The sequence below is a fragment of the Oryctolagus cuniculus genome, chromosome 2 (genome assembly GCF_964237555.1).
Source record: "Oryctolagus cuniculus chromosome 2, mOryCun1.1, whole genome shotgun sequence".
NCBI lineage: Eukaryota > Metazoa > Chordata > Mammalia > Lagomorpha > Leporidae > Oryctolagus > Oryctolagus cuniculus.
The window spans coordinates 172,827,428-172,849,892 of record NC_091433.1 but is presented as its reverse complement, the minus strand read 5'-3'; the positions used below and the strand labels follow the sequence as shown (position 1 = coordinate 172,849,892).

General features: G+C 44.8%; 2 protein-coding genes across 5 annotated transcripts; one reads left to right on the top strand and one right to left on the bottom strand.

The window, feature by feature from the left end:
* Positions 1–1,807: 1,807 nt before the first annotated feature.
* Positions 1,808–8,303, bottom strand: LOC103347812 (translation initiation factor IF-2). Its single transcript, XM_070069282.1, has 2 exons — positions 6,834–8,303; positions 1,808–6,181 (listed from the first exon to the last, which is right to left on the bottom strand). The coding sequence occupies exon 1, from the start codon at positions 8,126–8,128 to the stop codon at positions 7,490–7,492; it is 639 nt and encodes a 212-aa protein (XP_069925383.1). The 5' UTR covers positions 8,129–8,303; the 3' UTR covers positions 1,808–6,181; positions 6,834–7,489.
* YPEL5 (yippee like 5) lies at positions 7,376–21,368 on the top strand. 4 transcript variants are annotated; one of them, XM_070069284.1, is made up of 5 exons: positions 7,376–7,494; positions 8,650–8,901; positions 9,308–9,413; positions 17,656–17,820; positions 19,527–21,368. In XM_070069284.1, the coding sequence occupies exons 4-5, from the start codon at positions 17,680–17,682 to the stop codon at positions 19,749–19,751; spliced, it is 366 nt and encodes a 121-aa protein (XP_069925385.1). In that variant the 5' UTR covers positions 7,376–7,494; positions 8,650–8,901; positions 9,308–9,413; positions 17,656–17,679; the 3' UTR covers positions 19,752–21,368. The 4 variants fall into 4 exon arrangements, with proteins under 4 accessions (XP_069925385.1, XP_051699014.1, XP_051699013.1 ...); XM_051843054.2 differs by lacking the exon at positions 9,308–9,413; XM_070069283.1 differs by lacking the exons at positions 7,376–7,494; positions 9,308–9,413 and adding an exon at positions 8,351–8,427.
* The last annotated feature ends 1,097 nt before the right edge of the window (positions 21,369–22,465 follow it).

Sequence of the window (22,465 nt, the reverse complement as noted above, 5' to 3'; positions counted from 1 at the left end):
CACTGGACAAACACAAATGCTTCTGGACCCACGTCCTGCTTCCCCCAGCAGCCACAGGAATCCTTTAAAGTGCAAACTGAAGACAAGGCTTAAACTACTGCACTGCCTTTCCACTAACTTGGACTAAAACCCAGCCCCTCGGGCCCCACATAGTCTGGCTTCCCTCGCGACTCCACTTTCAGACCCCTTCCTTTCGCTGCCGGTGATACTGGAGTTGGCAGAAGAGACAAATTCTTCATACCATCATCGTTTTATATCAGTCCTCAATAAAAGCAATGAGCAAACTAAACTTAAAATTGCTGGGGGGAGGGGCAGCGCTGTGGTGTAGAGGGCTAAGCCTCCACGTGCAGCACCCCATATGGGTATCGGTTCTAGACCTGGCTGCTCCTCTTCTGATCCAGCTCTCTGCTATGGCCTTGGAAAACAGTGGAAGATGGCCCAAGTCCTTGGGCCTCTGCACCCATGTAGGAGACCTGGAAGAAGTTCCTGGTTCCTGTCTTCAGATCAGCCTAGCTTTGCACGTTGCAGCCATTTGGGGGAGTGAACCAGAGGATGGAAGACCTTTCTCTCAGTCCCTCCCTCTCTCTGTCTCTAACTCTACTTCTCAAATAAGTAAATAAAATCTTAAAAAAAATTATTTGGGACAATGACATTGACCTTTATTAGTTTTCTCATTGCTGAAGCTAAACACATGCATTGTAAATTGTTTACAAAAACTAGGATAGTGTAAAAAATAAATATTTCATCTGTACATATTAAGATATTTTTACAAAAAAATTAGATCAGACTATGTACAAGTAGTCTTCAAAAAGTCCATGGAAATGCATGTTCTGAAAAGACTATGTGTGCATTTCTCAACATATTTGTACCAAAACAAGCTTTTCTTTAAATTTCATTTTCTACAAAGTTTTTAAAGTCCCCTCATATAATCCTATGCAACTTGCATTTCCTGTTTAATAACATATTTTAGCCATCACATAGATGTGCTTTGTGCTTAAGTGGTATTTTTAATGCTTATTTTGTATTCAAAGTGCATCCACCTAAATGATTATCATTGTTAATGGTAGTCACTAGAGTGTTTACAATCTCATTGAAAGAATTCTTTAGAGCCCAGAGACCTTTGCTATTAACTTTTTGAGTATGCACATAGGTTCTGAAAGAAGCTTAATGTCTCATTGTTCATCTCTAGGGTATGAGTCATGTCAGACTATGGGCAGTATTCCAAGCACTCTCTCCATTCAGGGATGAGCAACAAAAGAGAGCTATCAGGCAGGCATCTGCCTGGCGGTCTGTGAGGTGACCTGACACTCTGAGGGTGCACAGTCCAGGGAAAATAGTACAACCTGCTCACCATGAACTCACCTCCATCATCTAAGGTCATGGCAGTAACAAGAAATAACACAACAGCAACTTTTACTGAGCCCTTAACAGGTGCGAGGGGATCACCTAAGCACTTAACATCAATGGGATCATTGAATGCTCACAATAACCAAAGATTATTACTATGTTTAGCAATTATTTGACACACTTGTCCATGGTCAAACAGCTAGGATGTGGCCATGCTGAGGTTGACCTCTGGCTAAATAACTAAAGCTTGTGCACCTCACCTCCCATTTATTCTGCTAATCTGTCCCACCTAATTGAGACATTTACCATACTTATCCCAAGTCTTAGATTTTGAAGTGTGAATTTTTTTTTTTACTGTTGGCATGAGTTTTCAGAAATTTTACTAAATCTCTGCTGTTTTTAACATCATTTGTTGGGGGAGATAATATAATATCCTGTTGGTTGGTGCCATCTGATGCAAGGAAGTGTTAGGATACTGTTAACTGAGGACTGGCCGCCTATGGAAATCACATACATTAGAAAGGATACAGTTATTAACAGCATTAAAATTATAAACAGCACTAAGTAGTAAGAACACTCCATATAAAACATGGCTGTGGGGAAATCAGGTGGTACGTTAGTTTCCTGCTGCTGCTGTTATAAATTTCCACAAACCTAGCAGCTCAAAACAACACACATTTATTGCCTTACAGTTCTAGCGGTCCCAAGTCCAAAATGGGCTTACAAGGCCAAATCAGAAAGGTGGCAGAGTTGTGTTCGTCCTGTGACACAGGCTCTGGGGCAAGATCTGCTTCCCGGCATTCCTAGAAGCAGCAGCTGCCTGCACTCCTTGGCTCATGGCCTCCCACCCCTTCGATCTCTGCTTTCATGGTCACACCTCCTGTAAGGCAAACTCTCCTACCTCCTTTTTCTTTGTTGTCTCCTAGGGCTGATTGATCTCCTTTTTAGACTCTGGCTCTCCTACCTCTCTTTTGTGAGAATTCCTGTGATTACGATGGACCTACTTGGATATTCTGGAAGACCACCCCCATCTCAAAGAGATCCTTAACGTAATCTAATCTGCAGAGTCCCTTTGGCTCTAGATTTTATTTATTTGAGAGACAGAGAGAGAGAAAGAGAGAGAGAGAGAAAACTCTCATCTGCTCATTCACTTCCCAGATATCTGCAACAGCCAAGGCTGGCCCAGGCCAAAGCGAGGACCTGAGAACTTAGTCCAGGTTTCCCACATCTGCTGCTTCGCAGGCTGTGCATTAGCAGGAAGCTGGAACTGGGAGCGGAGTTGGAACTGAAACCCAGGCACTCTGACACAGGATGCAAGCACCCCAAAAGGCATCTTAACCCCTAGGCCAAATGGCTGCTCCTCTCTTTTGCTGTATAAGGTAACAGATTTACAGGTTCTAGAGATTAGCAGGGGAATCTTACAGTGGATTGCACAGGGAGCACCTAGTAGAGAAGCAGCCCCAGCTCAAGGCCCTCCCCAGCAAGAGAAGGAGAAGCAGAGCAAAAGGGAGGCATATGAGCACTGCATCAGCAAGTCTGACCACAGCTTGTCATTCTCAAATGGAGTCATCTGGTAGAGGTATAGCAGACAATTTCAGACAGGTGTATGGCCAGAACCAAGAATAAAGCATCATTTCAAATAAATAATTTTTTAAAAAATAGATTAAGAGGAAAAACAATTATCTAAGAGACATTAACAACATATTTGATAAAATTGCATACCCATTATTTATTTAAAAATGAAACTTTACAAACTAGCAATAACTTCTAAAGAACCTGTATGGTGGAATTATTCACACACATACTTAAAGATGTATTAACAGAGATTTAAGACTAAAAGGAAAATGACTATCAAGTAGGTGACAAAATTACGGTCATTGGTAGATAAATTTTGTATAGCCAGAAAATTTAGGAAAATAATTCACAAAATCATAACGTTCCCCCTGCAAAAGAAGAAATAACCAGTTAGAGTTATAATATATGGTCCAGGCAGTTCCTGCTTATACTAACTTCCTGTGTTAGTCTACAAGGGTTACCACAACAAAATACCAGACTGCTGGCTTAAACACACATGTACCTTCTCATTCCTGGAGGCTGGAAGTTCAAGATCAAGGGTTTGGAAGGTTCAGGTCCTTTGGAGGCCTCACTCCTCAGCTTGCAGACAGCTGCCTTCTCCCTGTGTGCTCCCCAGGCTTATCTTCGAGTATGGGCATCATGGTGCCTCTGAAACATCTAAATGTTTTCTCCAGGGACCCAGTCACACTGGATGAGTAGGGCCCTCCCTAATGGCCTTACTTTAAACTCAACCACCTTTTGAAGATCCTGACTCCAAAAGCAGTCACAAAGGGGTCAGATTTCAACATATGAAGTTGGGGAAATTGTCACAATTCAGCCCATAGCATCCCCAGAAAACATACAACACCTAGACCTAACCCTAAAATGATATCTGAACAATCTAGAGGAATGCGGCGATATCATGAAATCCATGAAAAGACAGAAACAAACACTTGAACAAATGAAGAAATGGGCCACGTTCTTCAGGGAAGCCATTTTGAGAAGTAAAGTCAGGGTTAGGGTTAGGGTCAGAGTTAGGGTTAGGGTTAGGGTTAGGGTTATAGGTTATAGGTTAGGAATAAAGCACAAATTCATTCTAAATTACTTAATAGAGGTAATACGATTCTAACCAAATGCCCAGTAGAGTATTTTTCAAATATCTCACCCCTCTTTTTCATTTCTCTTTTATATTTGTAATACTATCTCTAATTGTACATTCTTTATTCCTAATGGAGTGTGCCACCGTCAGCTCAGACCCATTATCTTTCACCCCAGATCAAAGTTTCCAGCCACCTCACATCTAGTGTAGCAAGATTCCTCCATGGAGACAAGGCAACCAAGGCCTCCTAACAAGGAGTAGTCTTTTATTATGCCAGCATAAAGCCCAGATGGAAACTTTTATCCAAAAGTCTGAGTCCCGAACAAAGAAGGGTTTTCTTTTATATATGGTTTTAGCCTCTTCATCTCCCTTATATCGGATCTTCTAATGTTACACAGAGGCCACAGGATTGATAGAATACTGCCCGTGCAAAGGCAGTTACAGAAGATGTTTCTTTTCCCATCTGCTGTCTGGCAAGGGTTAACATCACTGCTCTGTAGTAACCAGCAGAACCTGAGATGGTTACATATAAGCAGATCGGGACTACAGCCGAAGCATTCATAGGGAAGCAGATAACAACCACATTTCATTCCCAAGACAGATGCCTCCCTTTTTCTTCTTCTGACCTTGGGAAGGCCTCTGCCACAACTTTGATCATGTCAGTTAGAAACAAGTTGAATTAAAAGACAAAGGCCTCTGTCACACTAGCAATGGAGAACCGTCACTCTACCAGTCACCTGGGATAAAATCTTGGGTTTATCTTGGAAACTTCTGCCTTGCATCCATCTATAATACAGCAAGCCCTGGGGCCAGTGCTGTGGCACAGAGGGTAAAGCCACCGCCTGCACTGCCACCATCCCATATGGGCACCAGTTCGAGTCCCAGCTGCTCCACTTCCCACCCATCTCTCTGCTCTAGCCTGGGAAAGCAGTGGAAGATGGTCCAAGTCCTTGGGCCCCTGCACTTGTATGGGAGACCCGAAAGAAGCTACAGGCTCCTGGCTTCCGATCGGCGCAGCTCCAGATGGAAGACCTCTCTCTCTCCCGGCCTCTGCCTCTCTCTAACTCTGCCTTTGAAATAAATAAATCTTAAAAACAAAACAAAACAAACAAACAAAAAAATAGCAAGCTTGTGCAACCGTTCTTGTGAGGAGGTCAACCAGTGCCAGCAATTCCACTGCCATCAGCCCTCCTGACCCCACACTTAGATCCTAACTCTAGTGACCACCATCATCGAGATTAATCTTTCTCAGATATGGTTCTCCTCATTCTCTCCCAAGTATCCAATAACTACCTGACAAGTCAGTCATTGCACCTCAGTCTACTCATCTATGAAATGGGAAGATGACAATATTTGCCTCATAGAGTTGTTATGGAAAGTAAAGAGTTAATAATCTTAGAGTACTTAGAACAGAAAGTAGCTTATACACATTTGCTAAGTAAATAAATATCATTCCCGATGTTTAACTTGGCAGTTACTCATTCCTAAGGGTTTGGACACTGTATTTTCATTTCAAGTGATTATATTGAGAAACAATTGACAAATATTCTACCGATGAGTGTGGGTGTTCATTATAGCAGTGTTTTTAGTATAGAGAGACTGAAGGCAATCTACTTGCCTGTTGGTAGAAAACAATGCTAAATAAAAGACAGTGATGTCACAGCATGGAAGACTAGGGAGACCAAGGTAAATCTGTGGATAAAAAGATAACACCTGTGATGAAAGGCTGGTTACATAGCATATTACATGGAAGAAAAGCAAGTTAAAGGACAAAAGGTACAATATGCTTCCCTGCACTTCTTTGAGCATAAAGGCTACCCAGGAAGTTGTGAGCAGACAGCCGCCTCTGTTAGGAAATGAGCAGGGATGCATTTACCACAGTAAACGTGTTACTTTTGTCATTACAAAGGAATAGTGAGAGAGGAAAAACCAAAATGTTGAAAACTTCCTTGTTTCTTGGAAAACTCACCAGAGGACAGCTAAGCTGGTTCTTTTGTTTTTGACGGTCACAGCAGCTGTGTCTGGAGGGAATGGGATCCTGGTGAACTCGGGGCTGGTGAGGATTTGCTCCAGAACCTCTGCCTTATCAAAGCCACCGCCTGCAGCACCTGTGTCCCACATGGGCTCGGGATGATAGGTCCCTGGCTGCTCCACTTCTGATCCAGCTCCCTGCTGATGTGCCTAGGAAAGCAGTGGAAGATGACCAAGTGCCTGGGCCCCTGCACCCTCTTGGGAGACCCAAAAGAAGCTCCTGGCTTCTGCGTGGCTCAGCTCTGGCTATTGAGGCCATTGGGGTGGGGAGTGAGTGAACCAGTGAATGGAAGAGCTCCCCCCCCCCCCTTTCCCTCTCTGTAACCCTGGCTCTCAAATAAACTTTGGGGCGGGGTGGGGGAAGAAGGGCTTTCAACAGCTTGCAGGGCTGCCTCCAACGTTAGCTTCTGTTTGCTCTCTGGGAAATGGGCATTAGGAAATACTGTAGCTTCATCTGAAAGTCAGCCATCAGATACAGCCGCCAGGGGAATCTGAGAGGCGGACCCTTCCAGGAGGGGAAGGGAGCCTGGGCCGTAAGATTATGCTCTCAGCTTCCACTGGAAGGCGCAGTCTCCTCACACTTTTGAGAACCACTTCCGCCACCCAGAGAAGATTCGAGACTGTAATAAAGTCCAAGTCCAGCACCTTTGAAAAATCCCTCAGTCTAGGGAAGTTTTTCAGAAGTTCCTATCTGTCCAGAATCAAAGGGTCTGGTGTGTCGGACAGGGTGGACTGGACTGGCTGCGAGAGGAAGCAGCCTCAAATAAATGAATCACGCGGTGTACTCTAACCACCTAGGCACCTGCTCGCCTGAAAAACAGCTTCTTGTTTTCATTTGTCATAACTGGGCTCATTGGGCAGCAGGAAGCCAGGCCTTAGCTGCCACCCGGTGACGCTGATGACGCTCAATGCGTCCCAGCTGCTGCAATTAGAAAGGCTGAGCCGTCCCCTTTAAGAAGCTGACTCACGTGGACGCTGTGTTGTGTGCTCTCAGCTGGGAGGAGGGGTGGATCCTAACTCTCACCACATTGGCTGTCTCGGGAGAGGGGGCAGAGCTAGCCTCTTTAATTGGCTGTAAGAATCCGAAGTGACGGGTTGGGGGCGGAGCGAGCTGTAGTAAGCCCGCCTTGGATCCGCGGCTTCTGGTGGGGGGGGTGGGCCGCCTAGCGCTGGGGAGCTGGAGTGGGGGAGGGTGAGCTAGAGAAGGGGCGGGGCCCAGCGGAAGGGGCAGGGAGCCAGGGAGAGGGGCGGGGCCTAGGAATGAAGGGCGTTCTGGGCCAACCGGGAGAGCCAACTGCGTGGGGGCGGAGCTACATAGGGTGATTGACGCTGAGGCCCGACTAGGAGGAGGCGGGGCCAAGGCCGGGGCCTGACTAAACCTGAAGATTCGGGTGGCCGAGGGGCTTCATCGCAGCTGAGGACCGAAAAGACGCTGGCAGCCGCGGATCTCACCGCCGCTCAGGGTAAGTCCCGCGGCGGGGGCTGGGCTCGGGGCCCGTGGGGGCTGAGGAGACTCTCGCTCGGGTCGGGCGGCTTCGACGCGCTCGGGGCTCGGCCCCGGGTGGGGGCCCAGGCAGGAAGTGCCTGTTCCCCGCTGCGCCCGTCCCGGGGTCCCAGCGCGGCCGCCCCCGGCCCCTCTGGGCGGGCCCGGCGTCCGGGCTGCTGGGCGACTAGCCTGGCTGTCTGCTCTTTGTGAGGCCCTGGCGCGGCGGCCGCGGTCGGCCCGCCTCCGCCGCGCAGCCCGGCGGCCGCCGCGACCACAACAGCCGCGACCCCTCGGCTCCTTGCCGGCGCCGCGCCCAGCCTGGCCGCCGGGCTCACAGGCCCTCCTCGGCACGGAAGCCCCCGGCGGCCCGCCACGGACAGTTTGGCCCGGGACACCCCCCCCCCCCCCGCCCCGCGTCTCGTCTGCCCCGCCCCCACCGCACCGCCGTGCCCGCCGCGCAGTCGGGGGCGCGCCCGGGCTCCGCGCGCTGGGGTCCGCGTCCCTCCCCCGGGGCTCGGCGTCCACCCGCCCGACGTGAAGTCCCAACTTGGACGCTGAGTTGTTTGGGCCGTGGGGACTCCGCGGCGCGTCCCGCTGGGCCGGAGCGGCATTGCCCACGGCAGGGGTCGGCGCTTGCTGTTCTCGCCGCGGGGCGAAATTCGCCCCTCCTGCCCGGCCCGCTCCCGGACCGCGGGCGGCGGGCAGGGCGTGACGGCTGGGCGTCGCGGCGCCCAGCTGTTCCTGCTTGTGTTTGTTGTGCCGGAGGAGGCCCTGCTCCGCGCTCGGCCGCCCGGCAGCTCCCGATTGGCCGGCGGGCGTCACGTGGCCGCGATCAGCTGGCCGACGGGCTGCGCGGCCGGGGTCGCCGGGGTGCGGCCCGCGGCCCGCGTCCTGCCTGCGCCCGTGGAGGGTGGGTGCGCCTCGCACGGCCTTGGCGCCGCAGTGCTGCGCAGGCCGGTCGGACAAAGTTAAGAGCAGCGGGAGTGGGGAGCGGAAATACTCCAAAAATATGCTAATCCCGACACCCACTAATCCCCCTTCCAGGGGAGTCCGGGAAGGTGGACAGCCCGTTTATTTTTGAACTTTCTCTGTTTTCAGAGGCCTCTTGGTAACCCGAGGATTTTTATTCCAGGTCTCCTGGACAGATGGAAAACCTGAAGGCACCTCAGGCTAACCTTGTGTTTTTGGAAAGTCAGCCGACTTGTTGGTGAAGTGGGTGGTGGGGGGAGGTAATAGACTATTAGCTGACTTAGCGTAGCCGCTGCGTTCCAACGAAGAGGAACCTGAACGCGTGCGGTGTTCCGGGCTACATGTTCGTGCCTGATGTGAAGTGCCTGGGCGGCTTCTTTCCCTAAAAGTTTACCGCATCTGTGCCCTGGGTTAGGTAAGAAGGAAATGACGAGCACTTGGCGTTTGTTCTGTAGAAGCAGCTTACAGTTCAGTAGAAAGCCATAGGCAGATGAACCTGATTGGCAGTACAAAGTGTAGTTAGGAAATGAGGTGGAAAGAAGCAGGAAGCAGTGTGCAGTGAATTGGGATTGAGTAGTCCTAGAAAATGAAAAGACTGTGGGTTGCCGTTGGGCAGAGAGGGGCTTAGGTAAATCAGGCCTGGAGCATTTACAAGGAGCCGGAAGAGGGGGCTTGTACGGTTTGGCACACAAAATACTTCCCACATGTCATCGTCTTTCTCCGTGTGTTCTGGACCCCAAGTAGGGTGTGTGAGCTTTGGAGGTGTGCTGCACCCTCGCCTGGCCTTGAGTCTGATACAGAATTTTGATGTTTATCTCTAGCAGCCACCTGTTTTTAGGAAAGAATATGATGGAATGTGCTCAGTTATTTAACTCTGTACAGGGAAGCTAAGTCAATCGGATTTTAGCAGTAACTTTTCTAAACAAGGTTGGTAAAATTTATTTAACCTCTTCTAACATGTAATCTGGTTGGATCTCTGGACCTGCTATTTGCCTTTTCTGTTCTTTAAATGGTAGGAGAAAGAAACATTTAGAAACAATAAAATAAAAGGAGATAAGGCCAAAAATTAAATGAAAAGAAATTAAGCTGTTTACAGCTCTCCAAAAAGCAAACAGTCCTTGAGGCATGAAGCTAGTCCTAAATGTGTCCATGGGATGTGAAAGTAGCCATAAATGCATTCATGCCCAGTGTATCATTCTAAGCTCTGTAGCACCTAAATGGCTTTGAGTCCGGATCTGTTTCCCTGGCAGTCCAGTGTTGTAATGCCTGGTGTAATGTAGGGACTGAACCTTAGCTAGGCAATGCTACTTGACACCTGAACCAGGAAACCAGACAGTTAAATTATGCTCTCATCCATCCACTTGGAGGCTTTTGATATTGTATCACAATAAACTGACCATGAATTTATCTTGTCAGGAGGTTTTCTGGGAGATTACCAACTCAGATCATTTAATGACTCACCATGACTCGCTGAGTTACATGACAAGTCTTACTTTCTAATGATGACTAATCAATACTGTGGACATCCAGTAAACTTGGAAATCATGTAGCAAAACAGAAAAACAAGACATTAATTATACGAAGGGAGAATGCAAAAACTTGTGCCTAAAAATTGCTATGAAATGATGGCCTGACTCCACAACTCAAAAGACATTTTACAAAGCAAAGTAAGCTGGTCAGCTATTGCCAGAAGGTTGCACAGCTCTCTGTCACAGAAACCTTGGCGTGGTGAATATCTTGGACGGGAGTTGGAATATTGGTTGTATGGATCAAATTCTATTTGCTGTGTAGGTTTTCAATAGAATTTGAAATTTCACACAAAGCATTATGAAAGTGGTTGCTGAAATTACAGTTGCCTTAAATGTTAAGTATTACAGTAATTAACTCAGCATTGTTAAAAGCTCTGGGTTGTGTTCCTTTCGGGGTGTGTGTGTGTGTGTTTAAGAGAAGGTACTGAAAACCAGATTACATGCTTTCAAAGTGATTCTGTTTTGGCAGAATCACTACAACACAACACCTCTGGAAGGGAAGACTCCTTTAACTCTTTCTGTGCTGTGCTCCTGCATATGCATTTCCCTGAAGCAATCTTTGTACCATGCCTGTGCCCACTCTGCTAGTGCCCTGGAAGACTCCTGGTCTGTTCAGTGCTGGAATTCGGAGTTCCGGAGAGAGAGGGAGAGTGTGTGTGTGTGTGTTTTCCATGGAGATGCCTTAAGGGGATAATTCCTTTATAAAGGAAAAGTCTGTATGTGAAGTAGATGTTTTCTTACCAGAATGTTTTATGAGATGCAAATTGATACCTATTCTCCCTGGTATTTTTGGGGTTGGGAAGTAGCACCTCCTTTTGCTAATTTCACTTGCCAGGTTTGAAACCAAACTGAAGGCTAAATTATAGGAGGGACAAAGACCTATTTTAGAATCAAGATCTAAGACATTAAGAGTTGTGATGGTTCAGAGGTTTCTGCCTTTCCTTCTGCATGTGATTTCTATCACGTGGTCACTGTGCTTTGCTGTAGTTAACAGGAGGTGAGGCCAGTGGGTTTATTGTTCCACATCTCTTCTGAGCTTTGCTTTCATCATCGGTAATAGAGGGAAGCTGAGATAGGAGAATGTTGAGAAAGGTAGTCTGGTTTTTACTGTCCTTTCTTTAGCACTCACTGTGTGCTGGGCAATGTTGTGGGGAATGTGTTTATTTAATTTTCATAACACAGAGAATGGATATTGCTAGCCCACCAGTTGCCAAGCTGTTGAGGGAAAGAGCTGAGATCTTAACCCAAGAAGTCTGGACACTAGGAAATCTATACTGTTCAATTTTTAACATACTGCATTACTGCAGACTTTGTTTTTCGAGGATTTCTGAATGAAAAGTGTCTGCTCTAAAAGACTTTATAGCTTCTGTAAATTAAACTAAAGGCAGTCATCCTAAAATGTGATTGCTTCACCAGATCACTGACAAAATAGAGATTGGAAGTTCCAGGGGGCTAAATGTGCTGGCTTTTAGAGGGAGATGAAATGGAAAACAATTGCTAAAATATTTATGAGTCATCTATGAATTTCATATATTTTCATCCTGACCCCTCAGCTGTTTCAGGTAATTTCAAATCAGTTGAGAATGGATTCCCAGTTACATAACTGAGAAAATTATTTTTCTTATTTCAATCTTTTTAGAATTTTTATAACCTGGCACTTTGAAAAACTAGTATCCAAGAGGCCTTATTCATGAAATTATCTGGGAATTTCACTTATAAAAATTAAACATAATTAGTGTTTTTTGCTTAAGATATTAAAAAGCTATGGAGCATCTTAAGTAAAGCTTAAGCTGAAATTACTATGAGTTTGGCTCTTATTTCAGCCATAAACTTGGAACACAGAGATACCACAGCATCCATTTTATTATTAATGGATGTAGTAAAGTGCCCCCACAGTCAACAGAGTTAGCCATCTGTGAAAGCAGCTTGCTCTAAAGAAGTTTTAGAAATTTGTGATGGAGATTTGGGATTCCTCTAAGTCCAAGCAAAGCACATCTAAGAAATGGTTCACTTGTTGTTGTTTTTGACAGGCAGAGTTAGACAGAGAGAGAGGTCTTCCCTCCGTTGGTTCACCCCCCAAAATGGCTGCTATGGATGGCCGGCTCACTGCGCTGATCCGAAGCCAAGAGCCAGGTGCTTCTCCTGGTCTCCCATGTGGGTGCAGGGCCCAAGCACTTGGGCCATCCTCCACTGCACTCCCGGGCCACAGCAGAGAGCTGGCCTGAAAGAGGGGCAACCGAGACAGAATCCGGCGCCCCAACCAGGACTAGAACCCAGGGTGCCGGCACCGCAGGCAGAGGATTAGCCTAGTGAGCCGCAGTGCCGGCCTGAGAAATGGTTCACTTGTAACAGTAATCAAACAGAAGAGGGATCAGTAGTTGGCAGTGGCTGGGTGTGATGAGAGTGACTGGCTACAGACTGGTTGGTGGGAATTTGGGGGCATGATGGAAACATTCTAAAGCCAATTTGTGGTGATAGTGGCACAATTTTATAAATTTATTAAATATTGTTGAATTGTATGCTTGCAGTAGGTGTCTTTTATTGTATGTAAGGTGTTCCTTAATAAAACTGGTTAAAAAAAGAACCAACTATTTCTCTGCTGTGAGAAAAAACATTTCTAAGTTTATATTAGAGCAGTCTGAACATTTGGAAAAGGGCGGCTGGAGCACATGCTTTTGACCATATTTTTGCAGCACCATGTAGCTTAGGACAAAGGTAGTGACCCCTGTGAATGTGTGTTGCATTTAAAAATATGCACTCCTTGACCACGGAAGATTTATCTAGATGTGGTGAGGGTTTGAATCCAAAGACGATGGGGGACAGGTGTGGGGAGAGACTTCCAAGGATGATTGTGGAGATGGCTCCAGTTTTTCAGTTATTTTTGAAGTTGCCAGGGTTGAGGAGAGTTGTGATCAGAATTGCCACCAGCTAAGATAGGGAATACAGGAGGAATATGGAGGCGCAAGAAGTTCATGATAAACCTGAGTCTAGCAACCTTCTGGGTGTGGGAGAGTGAATGGTGTACAAAGAACTAGAACAGGGTTTAGTTCTCACCCCTGCTTGGCCACTTTTGGAAAATTGGATGGTCTCTGTCTATAAAAGTGAGGTAATAAATCCCTACTTTTGATTTTGTCAAAATTAAATGTGGTATGTAAAGTACCAAGTACAGTGCCCCATGCAGTGTAGACACATACAAGACTAAGGTTCAGTTTACTCTCTGGATACAGAGAAGCCTGATTCAAGTGTTACATCTTAGTTTTTAATGACTTTCCTTCTTAAATAATAAAGTGGCTGTCCTAGGCTGCTGTAACCAAATACCACAGACTGGTGGCTATAAACAACAGAAAGTTATTACAGTCTGGAGGCTGGAAGTCCAAGATCAAGGCACAGGCAGAGTTGATGTACAATGGGGGCCTTTTCTATGTTCACTGGGCCTGTGTCCTCATGTGGTAGGAGGAGGCCTTTTCCAGGTTCCTTGGGCCTGACTATGTCCTCAGGTGGTAGGAGGAGGCAGGTCAGCTCTCTCGGACCTTTTTTTTTTTTTTTTTTTTTTTTTTTAAAGATTTATTTATTTATTTGAAAGGCTAAGTTGCAGAGAGAATCTTCCATCCACTGGTTCACTCCCCAAATGCCCACAATGGCTGGAGCTGGGGCGATCTGAAACCAGGAACCTGGAGCTTCTTCCAGCTCTCCCACACAGGTATAGGACCCGAGGGCTTGGGCCATCCTCTACTGCTTTCACAGGCCATAGCAGAGAGATGGATCGGAAGTGGAGCAGCCGGGACTCAAAACGGGCACCCATATGGGATGCTGGCATTGAAGGCAGCAGCTTTACCTGCTATGCCACAGGGCCAGCCCTAGGACCTATCTTTAAAAGGACAATGATTACATTCATAGGGCTCTGTCTTAGTGACCCTTAACACCATCACATTGGTGATTAGGTTTTAGCATGATGGATTTTATTTTTTAGAAAGATTTAATTATTAATTTGAAAAGCAGTGTTAGAGAAGGAGAGACACAGATCTTCCATCTGCTGGTTTACTCCCCAGATGGCCTCAGTGATTGGGATGGGCCAGGCCAAAGCCAGGAGCTTCTTCAGGGTCTCCCATGTGAGTGTAGGGGCCCAAAAACTTGGGCCATGCTCCACTGCTTTCCCAGGCACATAAGCATGGAGCTGAATCAGAAGTGGAGCAACCAGCACCCACATGGGACTCTGGGGCTGTAGGTCGGGCTTTAACCTGATGTACCACAGTGCTGAACCCAGCAGGGGACACAAGCAGATGGTAACAGTGGCATTCTCACTGATGTCAGCCTCTTGAAAATTTGCATAGTCTGTCAGCACTGGGTTGCATCTCTAACCCTGCAAAACTTGTGCTTACACCTGGAACCTGGTGACCTCATAGAAGTCTTCTGCCCCCTACGGACTTTTGACAGCAAATGATGTTTTTGGTTTGTAGCTTAGCTTTTTTTGGCAAACAAAAACTACATTTCATAGTTTTATATACATAGATAGTACTCTATAAATGGTAACCACAACTAGCAATGGTGCACCATAAAATTCTGCCCAGATATTTTTGGTCTTGGTAATGAGTCATATAATTGAATCCAGTGAAAAAATGCTTGGATAAGGAGTTAAAGAATAGATCGGAAAAGGAAAAAGAAGGCATGTTAAATCTGTTTACCCTCAGTACCAAATGGTCACAACTACTTTGTAATTTTGATTTGTGAGTTATAAAGATGTAGGTAGAAGGTATAGGCAGAGTTCACCTTGAAGTTCAGTACATTTTCTACAATAGCATTGTAAGTGCCATGACCACTTTAGAAACATCTGGTTACTACTGCATTATGGTTGGAAAAAAATACCATATGTGTATAGGAAAATCAACTTTAAAATAAGTCGTGAGAGCCTTGGCTGGAGGCTAAATGACTGCATAAGCACTGGTCTTCAGACAAGTTTAGACTCTGAGGATCCTTGTGGATCCCTGTCTGTGAATGAGCAGCATTCAGAAACAAAACCAAAATCGCCTTCTCACTGGATTGTCGAATGCTTTGTTTATATTGACAATCGGAGATTGAAATGCTGGTGAAGTAATTGTGTAAAGCAGAGTGAAGACTAAGCAAATGAAATGGCCTTGCTGTAGAGGGTGCAGCTCAGCTGTAGTCACTTGTGTGCTGGTGGCGAATACTTGTGTTACCAGATCTCTCCATAGTTAAAAGCCCAAGCTATATGTTTTTTTCCCCAAAACTTAATCGTTTACCTGATTTTGTTAAGAATAAAAACGTGTGGCTCAACTAAAAATGATCTTATCTCATGTTTTTTTGAAAGAAAGGTTTTTTGTCTGTTCACTGCTGTATTTCTTAGGCCAACAAATGAATTCAGCCTTCAGGCCTCAAATTTGTAACTTCTGACCTACATGTACAAATATTATCTTCGTAAGCATCTGGAGAAAGTAAGGCAATAATCTTCAAGGCTGAAAAGCTAGACAATAAGTATTACTTTTTGTTGTCCTTTTGCAGAAATGTACCAAAATTAAATGCCATCCCTTAAGACTATTTTCATTTTTTGTTAAAAGATGTATGTATGTATTTTAAAAGGCAGAATTAGGAGGAGGAAGAGGAGAGGGGAGAGGGAGATATTTTATTTGCTGGCTGTCTCCCCAAATGACTGCAAGCGCTGGGGCTGGGCCAGTCTGGAACCAGGAACCAGGAGCTTCCTAGTCTCCCAGATGGGTGGTAGGAGCCCAGGGCTCTTGGGCTATCTTCAGCTGCTTTCCCAGATGCATTAGCAGGGAGCTGGATCAGAAGTGGAGCAGTTGGGACTCGAACTGGTACTCTCTTGGGATGCTGGTGGCACAGTCCACAGGTTAGCACACTGCACCACAATGCTGGCCTCCATTAAGTCTGTTTTTACTTCAGGGTTTATTTGTTTTTTGTTAATGATCTGATTTTCCATTTATTAGATGCAAGCTGTAATTATGTCATCTATTTTTTAAGTTTCTTTCTAAATTTACATATGTTTCACGGGAGTCAGTCTTTTGGAACTGACATGTCTTATGACATTTATGCCGCCTCATCTCTTGAGAAAGTTCATAGCTCTAAGAATGGGATTTTCTTTTTAAATTTCTAATAAAATATGCCAAACTGAAGAAGAACGTGGAGTTTACTACTTTCTGGGATATTTATTTCCTAGAGGCAACTATATAAGTTCTGCATATCATTTAAAGGTGTATATTCTTAAATATTTAAAACATAGGAGCTGATAACTATACTGGGAATAAGTTCTTTAAAAATTTTTTTTAGTTATTTGAGAGGCAGAGATACACAGCTCCCATCCTCTGGTTCACTCCCCAAATGCTCACAAGGTCCTGGGCTGGGCCAGATTGAAGCCAGGAGCCAAAACTCAGTCCAGACCTCCCACACTGGTGGTGGGGGCCCAACTGCTTGAATTGTCATCTGTTGCCTCCAAGGGTGTGCTTCAGTAGGAAACAGCGGATTTGGGGGCAGAGCCAGGGCTCGAACCCAAGGCGTTCTGATAGGGGATGTAGGCATCATACGTGGCATCTTAACATAGCCAAACGCCTACCCTCATGCTTTTTAAAATGAAAGCCGTGGAGTATTCTGGAGAATACCTAGATCTTTAAAAATACTGTTTAGGAAAATTAACTGTAGGGAATTTAAGAAGTTGTATATATTAACCCCACTAACTTGAAAATATTTAACTGTATTTTCCTACTTTAAGAAGTTTGTTCCAAAGCTTGTATTTTTTAGTGTTTCAGTGCTTCTGATATCTTGAATCAGTAAGATTTTTTAAAGATAAACAAGTTATATAACAAGAAAGCTCATTTTTTCTGTATTCCCGTTGGCTCTAGCCTGTGCCACCCCTAGACCATCTGGTGTGCCCTCTCCAGGGAGGTGGCAGGGAATGGTAATACAAGAACTTTGAGGTGGAGAGCTACATTCCAACTGATTTTTGAATTTAAACCTCTGACAGGTTAATAATCTTCTTAGATGGCTTTGGGTAGTATATGAATTGGGCATGTTATCCATAAAGAGTTGTGAAAGTTTTGAATTATGTACCTAGTACAGCACTCCCTAGACATTAGACTCAAACTTAGTAAAGTTTGTCATCACCCCATCCAGTTGTAGATGTGACCATTGGCCACAGACCCACTCACCTGGTGCTCCCAACCCACACTTACCCTCTTGTTTTCTCCTTGCCCCCTCTTCTGCTCTGATTTCATCATCCCGTTCTTTTCTCACATTATGCTAGTTTCTGAATCTACTTATCGCTACATCTTTTTTTCTCACCTCTTGGCCAGTCTTTTAAATCATTCCTCTCATTCCTTTTCTGAAATTACACTCCCCTTTTAAAAACACTGAAAGAGAAGTGATACCACTCCAGGGCTTTGGCCTGAGCACGTTTACTTCCTTGGCTAGCTGCTTCTAAAATGCTCCTAGCTTGGACTGCCTGTTTGTTTATTAAGCGTGTGAACTTTGTATCCTTTTGTTCAGGGTCAGCTATTTCACATCAAGTCTGACAAAGCAGAGATTATAAATGGTTCTCTGTGACATCCACCAGGTAAGTGCTAGGACAGGTTCTTGTATAAAATGCATTTCTCATCCTTTCCATTTGCTCCTAGGTTTTTAGAACTTCAGCTATCAAAATGGGCAGAATTTTCCTTGATCATATCGGTGGTACCCGTCTGTTTTCTTGTGCAAACTGCGATACGATCCTGACCAACCGCTCAGAACTCATCTCCACTCGGTTCACAGGCGCCACTGGCAGAGCATTTCTTTTTAACAAGGTTAGTAAGATGAACTCTTCATTCTGGCTTCAGTTGCCAGCAGCACCAAGATTACCCCCTCAGAGCTTGGACACCAGGAAGAGGCTGTGAGCTGAAATCTATAGAAATGATTGCCCAGTAGACCTCAGAGAGGTATTAACTAAAACTGGATTATTGACCTTGAAACTTTAAAGAATGTGTTAAATAAGGGTGGCAGTCCTTGGAGCCAGCACTGTGGCATAATGGGTAAAGCCGCTGCCTGTGGCGCCAGCATCCTGTATGGGTGCCAGTTTAAGTCCTGACTGCTCTACTTCCAATCCAGCTCCCTGCTAATGCATCTGGGAAAGCAGCAGAAGATGGCTCAAGTGCTTGGGCCCCTGCACCCATGTGTTAGACTAGGAAGAAGCTCCTGGCTTCCGATTGGCCCAGCTCTGACTGTTGTGGCCATTTGAGGAGTGAGCCAGTAGATGGAAGATATCTTTCTTTCTAACTCTGCCTTTCAAATAAATAAATCTTAAAAAAAATTACCTCAGGAAATGTGCAGTGTGTAAGAATTTGGTACTTTCACACTGACCATGGAAGAAGGAGACAAGATACCCATCTCCTAGTATGCTTATCCACATAGAGAGGGAGACAGGTGCCTTAAGCTGTTGTGACCAGCCAGTAAAAGTTCATAAGGATCATCTGACCAACTTCTCTTGCTCTAATTCATGCTCACCAATCTTCCTGGTTATGATTTGGTGTATTATGTAGGTTTGGCAACAAGAAGAGTTACCTGATTTGCAAATGTACTCCTATGTCCAGTCTGCCTTCCTCTCGAATTTCTAGCTTGCTTTGAAATTGGTCGATGTGATCGCACCCTGGAGTCTGATGTATACTAGCAAAATTGAATTTCTAAACCTTCCAGGCTGAAGAATAGGGCCTGGTCTGAGGGACTAGTCCTTAGGAGGTGAGTTAAACCTGTAGACAAGCTTCTCTATTAGGATTGATGGTCTGTACTCCTCGACCTTTACTAACGTGCATACGTCAGGCCAGATGCTTGCCAGAAAGATTTAGTGGAACACGGCCATGCTCACACATTTGTGTTACCCTTGGATGTTCTCAAGCTGTAACAGAGTGAAATACTTGCAACAAGACTGTATAGCCTTCAAAGCCAAAAACACTCCCTCTCTGGCCCTTCACAGGAAAGTAGAGAGGACTGCTGGGTCTTCAGAATTAATGGAAATTCTTCACAGATTGTCATGGAACTCTCTTCCTTGTTTTCATTGTCTTCGAACTTAAAAACTGTATTTCAGTGTATGTTCTATAGAAAGCTTAGACTCAGCCTGTCTGAATATAAAATGTATTTCAGAAGCAGATGTGCCGCATCCTTAGGGAGGATCTGTAGTGTGCTCAGTTCTTTCGCACGGATTTCCTGATTGCAGTCATCATTGAACAGTGGGGTGACTCAAATTCCAGGACTCTTCACGACTACACAAACAACTAAATAGTGTGACTTGGGCTAATACTACGCATGATTGCATTTAATGTCCACTGAAGTATGACTTCCAGATATTTACCTATCCTGGTAACTTCTAAAAGTAGCCCTAGAGCAGGGTTTTTGTAGGTTTGACTGAAGTAACAACAAAATTCTGTTTCTAAAGTTGCCATTATTGTACTAATCATAATATTGTGTACTTCTTTGAAAAGTAAAATATCTTTGCAATTTTGTTTTACCTGTTTCTTAGGTGGTCAACCTGCAGTACAGTGAAGTTCAGGATCGGGTCATGCTCACTGGTCGTCACATGGTTCGAGACGTGAGCTGCAAAAACTGCAATAGCAAGCTGGGATGGATCTATGAGTTTGCCACTGAAGACAGCCAGCGCTATAAGGAAGGCCGTGTGATCCTGGAGCGGGCACTAGTTCGAGAGAGTGAGGGCTTTGAGGAGCATGTACCATCTGATAACTCTTGAAGAAAAAGAGATCAGTCCATCTTCTCCCAGGTCTCCTTCACTGAAAACAAAAATCTACTTACATACACTGTCACCTTAGCATCAGAGTCGGATTCATGAACTGCGGAACAAGAAGTTGTGAGAATCTAAGATGGAACCTTTCTTTGTTTCTTTTTTTTTTTTTAAATTTTGTATTTTCCATCCAACAGCAGTGTGTAGAGAGTATTATGCAGATGCAGTGAATTTTCCCCCTGTGTTTACATCTTGAGGCAGAAGAGTTTTTCTGCAGCTACAAGGTGGGCAATGTGAGGAAAAAGTCTGGGCTGTTAGAGAAAGTGTATTTTGTCAGTTTTGGAAGGAAAATATGTCAAGAGCATGATTTTTAAACTTATTTGGCTTCATTTTAAAACTTTTTTTTTTTTAAAAAAAAAACCCAGTTATTTCATTTGATTTGCTAGCTTCAGAGAAGAGATCCGAATCTGTGCCCAGCGCTGAAGGCTCAGTGTTAGCATGGCTTGTGCTGGCCAGTGTGCCATATTCTTGTTGGAGATGAACCGTAGCACCAGAGCCCATTCTTCCTGTCAGTCTTGACCGTTCTTCGTGACTTGTCAGCACGTAACTGGTGTTGATTGGAAACTTCTGAAACGGGGCAGAGTTGCTTGGTTGTCTTTTTCCATGTAACTTAAGCATAGTAATATAAATAAAGTAATAGTTGGATGTTATTGGTCTTGTGTTGCTTTTAAAAATACCTAATAGAGGGTATTTGATAAGTAATTTTCATAGTAGTTGTTTTTTTTATCTCAGTCTAAAGTGACTGTGTATAAGATACCATTCTCTGTTTAAAAGAAAGCACTGTTTAGACCCACAGTACTGAATTTAGAAAACAGTTGAACAGAGTGTCAATGTGCGCTCATGCAGAAAACATTTCATCTGCATCTGTTTTAAAAGGAGGGAGAGATGAATAATACTGCTTTAGAACGCATTTCAGCCTTTCCCCCTCTGTTTTGCATTGATTTTTGACAAATCTGTGGAGCCTAGTAGTTTCACCCAAGGACTAGATTTCTTGCTGTGTTATTTTTTTCAGGTCCTCCCTCAGAAATTCAGCTATTGAAAGTGGAACTGCACTTGGTCCCCTCAAGTAGAAGGGATCAAATTTGACTTGGTATTATTTTAATCTCAAATTTATGACATCACAAAATATTAAAATGCAAATATCCTTTGTATCCCAAGTACTTCTAAATATTCTAGTATTTGATTTTGGTGGAATAGGTAACAGTAACATTGGCTCATTATTCAAAAACGAATGGGTGTTTTACATGCTCAGTTCTAGGTCTTTGTCTAGAAAGGAAACTTGGCCTCACTGGAATCTTTGTCATTGATACTGGGAATGACTTCTGAGTACAGTTAAGTTCTTACTCACCTTTGGACTGGAGGAGAGGCATGGGTTTCTGATGAAGTAAGTGGACATAAATGTACTCTCCCTTCACAGTGGATGCAGACTTCTTCAAGCATTAAGAAACAGCATTCATTCCATTCATTTCCATACTGGCCTTTGATTATGTGCAGAATCCTGGTAGCATGCCTTACCCACAGCACTGTGTGCATCTGCTGTCACAATAAAGCATATTTTGTCCTGCATTGGTGCAGTATTGCTGCGTACTTCCCATTGATTCTGTCTAGTAATAATCCTCTTGCTTTAACCTCTGAGCACATACTTCATACCTTTACATGGTTATAGCTTCACTTGGTGTTGTGGTGAAGTGACATTCTTAGTTAATACTGGCTAATTAACCCCCAAAGGTAATGAGTTTACCAATATTAGCTTCTCTGTCATTTTGCTTTAGACATGGGCAGCTTATGTGTACAAATGTCACTTGGCTAGGTTAACTTTTAGGTGACTGGCAGGTATAGCAAGGAGCTCTCTGTGCCTGCCTTTTCTTGTTTAAAGATTTATTTACTTTTATTTGAAAGTTACATAGAGAGGTCTTCCACCTGATGATTTGCTCCCCTGTTGGCTGCAATGGCCGGAGCTGCACCGACCCGAAGCCAGGAGCTAGGAGCTTCTTACGGGTCTCCTATGCAGGTGCGGGGCCCAAGGACTTGGGCCATCTTCTTTTTTCCCAGGCCATAGCAGAGACTGGATCAGAAGTAGAGCAGCCAGGTCCCCATATGGGATGCCGGCGCTTCAGGTCAGGGCCGTTGCACCACAGCTCCAGCCCCCTGTGCTTGCCTTTAAAAACCATTCAATTTGCCCCCCCCCAAAAAAAAAAAAAAAAAAAGCAACCAGATTAGTTTGTTTACAGAAAAGCAGATGTTGCTCATTTGAAGTAGGAACACTGACAAGGAAAGAATTTGTTTTGAGGTGGGAAAGATAATGAACCAAGTACAGGTAAAATTACTGTGTAAGTATGTTATTGAGGGAGCACAGATGGAAGCTTTTAGAATCCTTCCTTGTCTTGGTGATGGTGAGCATAAGTTGTTTCGATCTTTTTTTTTTTTTTTTTTTTTTTTTTTTTTTTAATTTATTCAACTGAAAGGAAGAGACAGCAGGTCTTCCATCCGCTGGTTAACTCCCCAACTAATCGGCTGGAGCTGGGCCGATCCAAAGCCAGGAGGCAGAAACTTCTTCTGGGTCTCCCACGTGGGTGCAGGGGCCCAAGTGCTGGGCCATCCTCCGCTGCTCTCCCAGGCCGTAGCAGAGAGCTGGATGGGCAGTGGAGCAGCTGGGATACAAA

Coding starts and splice junctions, on each gene's coding strand:
- LOC103347812 (XM_070069282.1), bottom strand. CDS start 8,128: ATGCCGCTCCGGCCCAGCGGGACGCGCCGCGGAGTCCCCACGGCCCAA.
- YPEL5 (XM_051843053.2), top strand. CDS start 17,680: ATGGGCAGAATTTTCCTTGATCATATCGGTGGTACCCGTCTGTTTTCT. Junction 17,821..19,526: donor GAGCATTTCTTTTTAACAAG/GTTAGTAAGATG, acceptor CCTGTTTCTTAG/GTGGTCAACCTGCAGTACAG.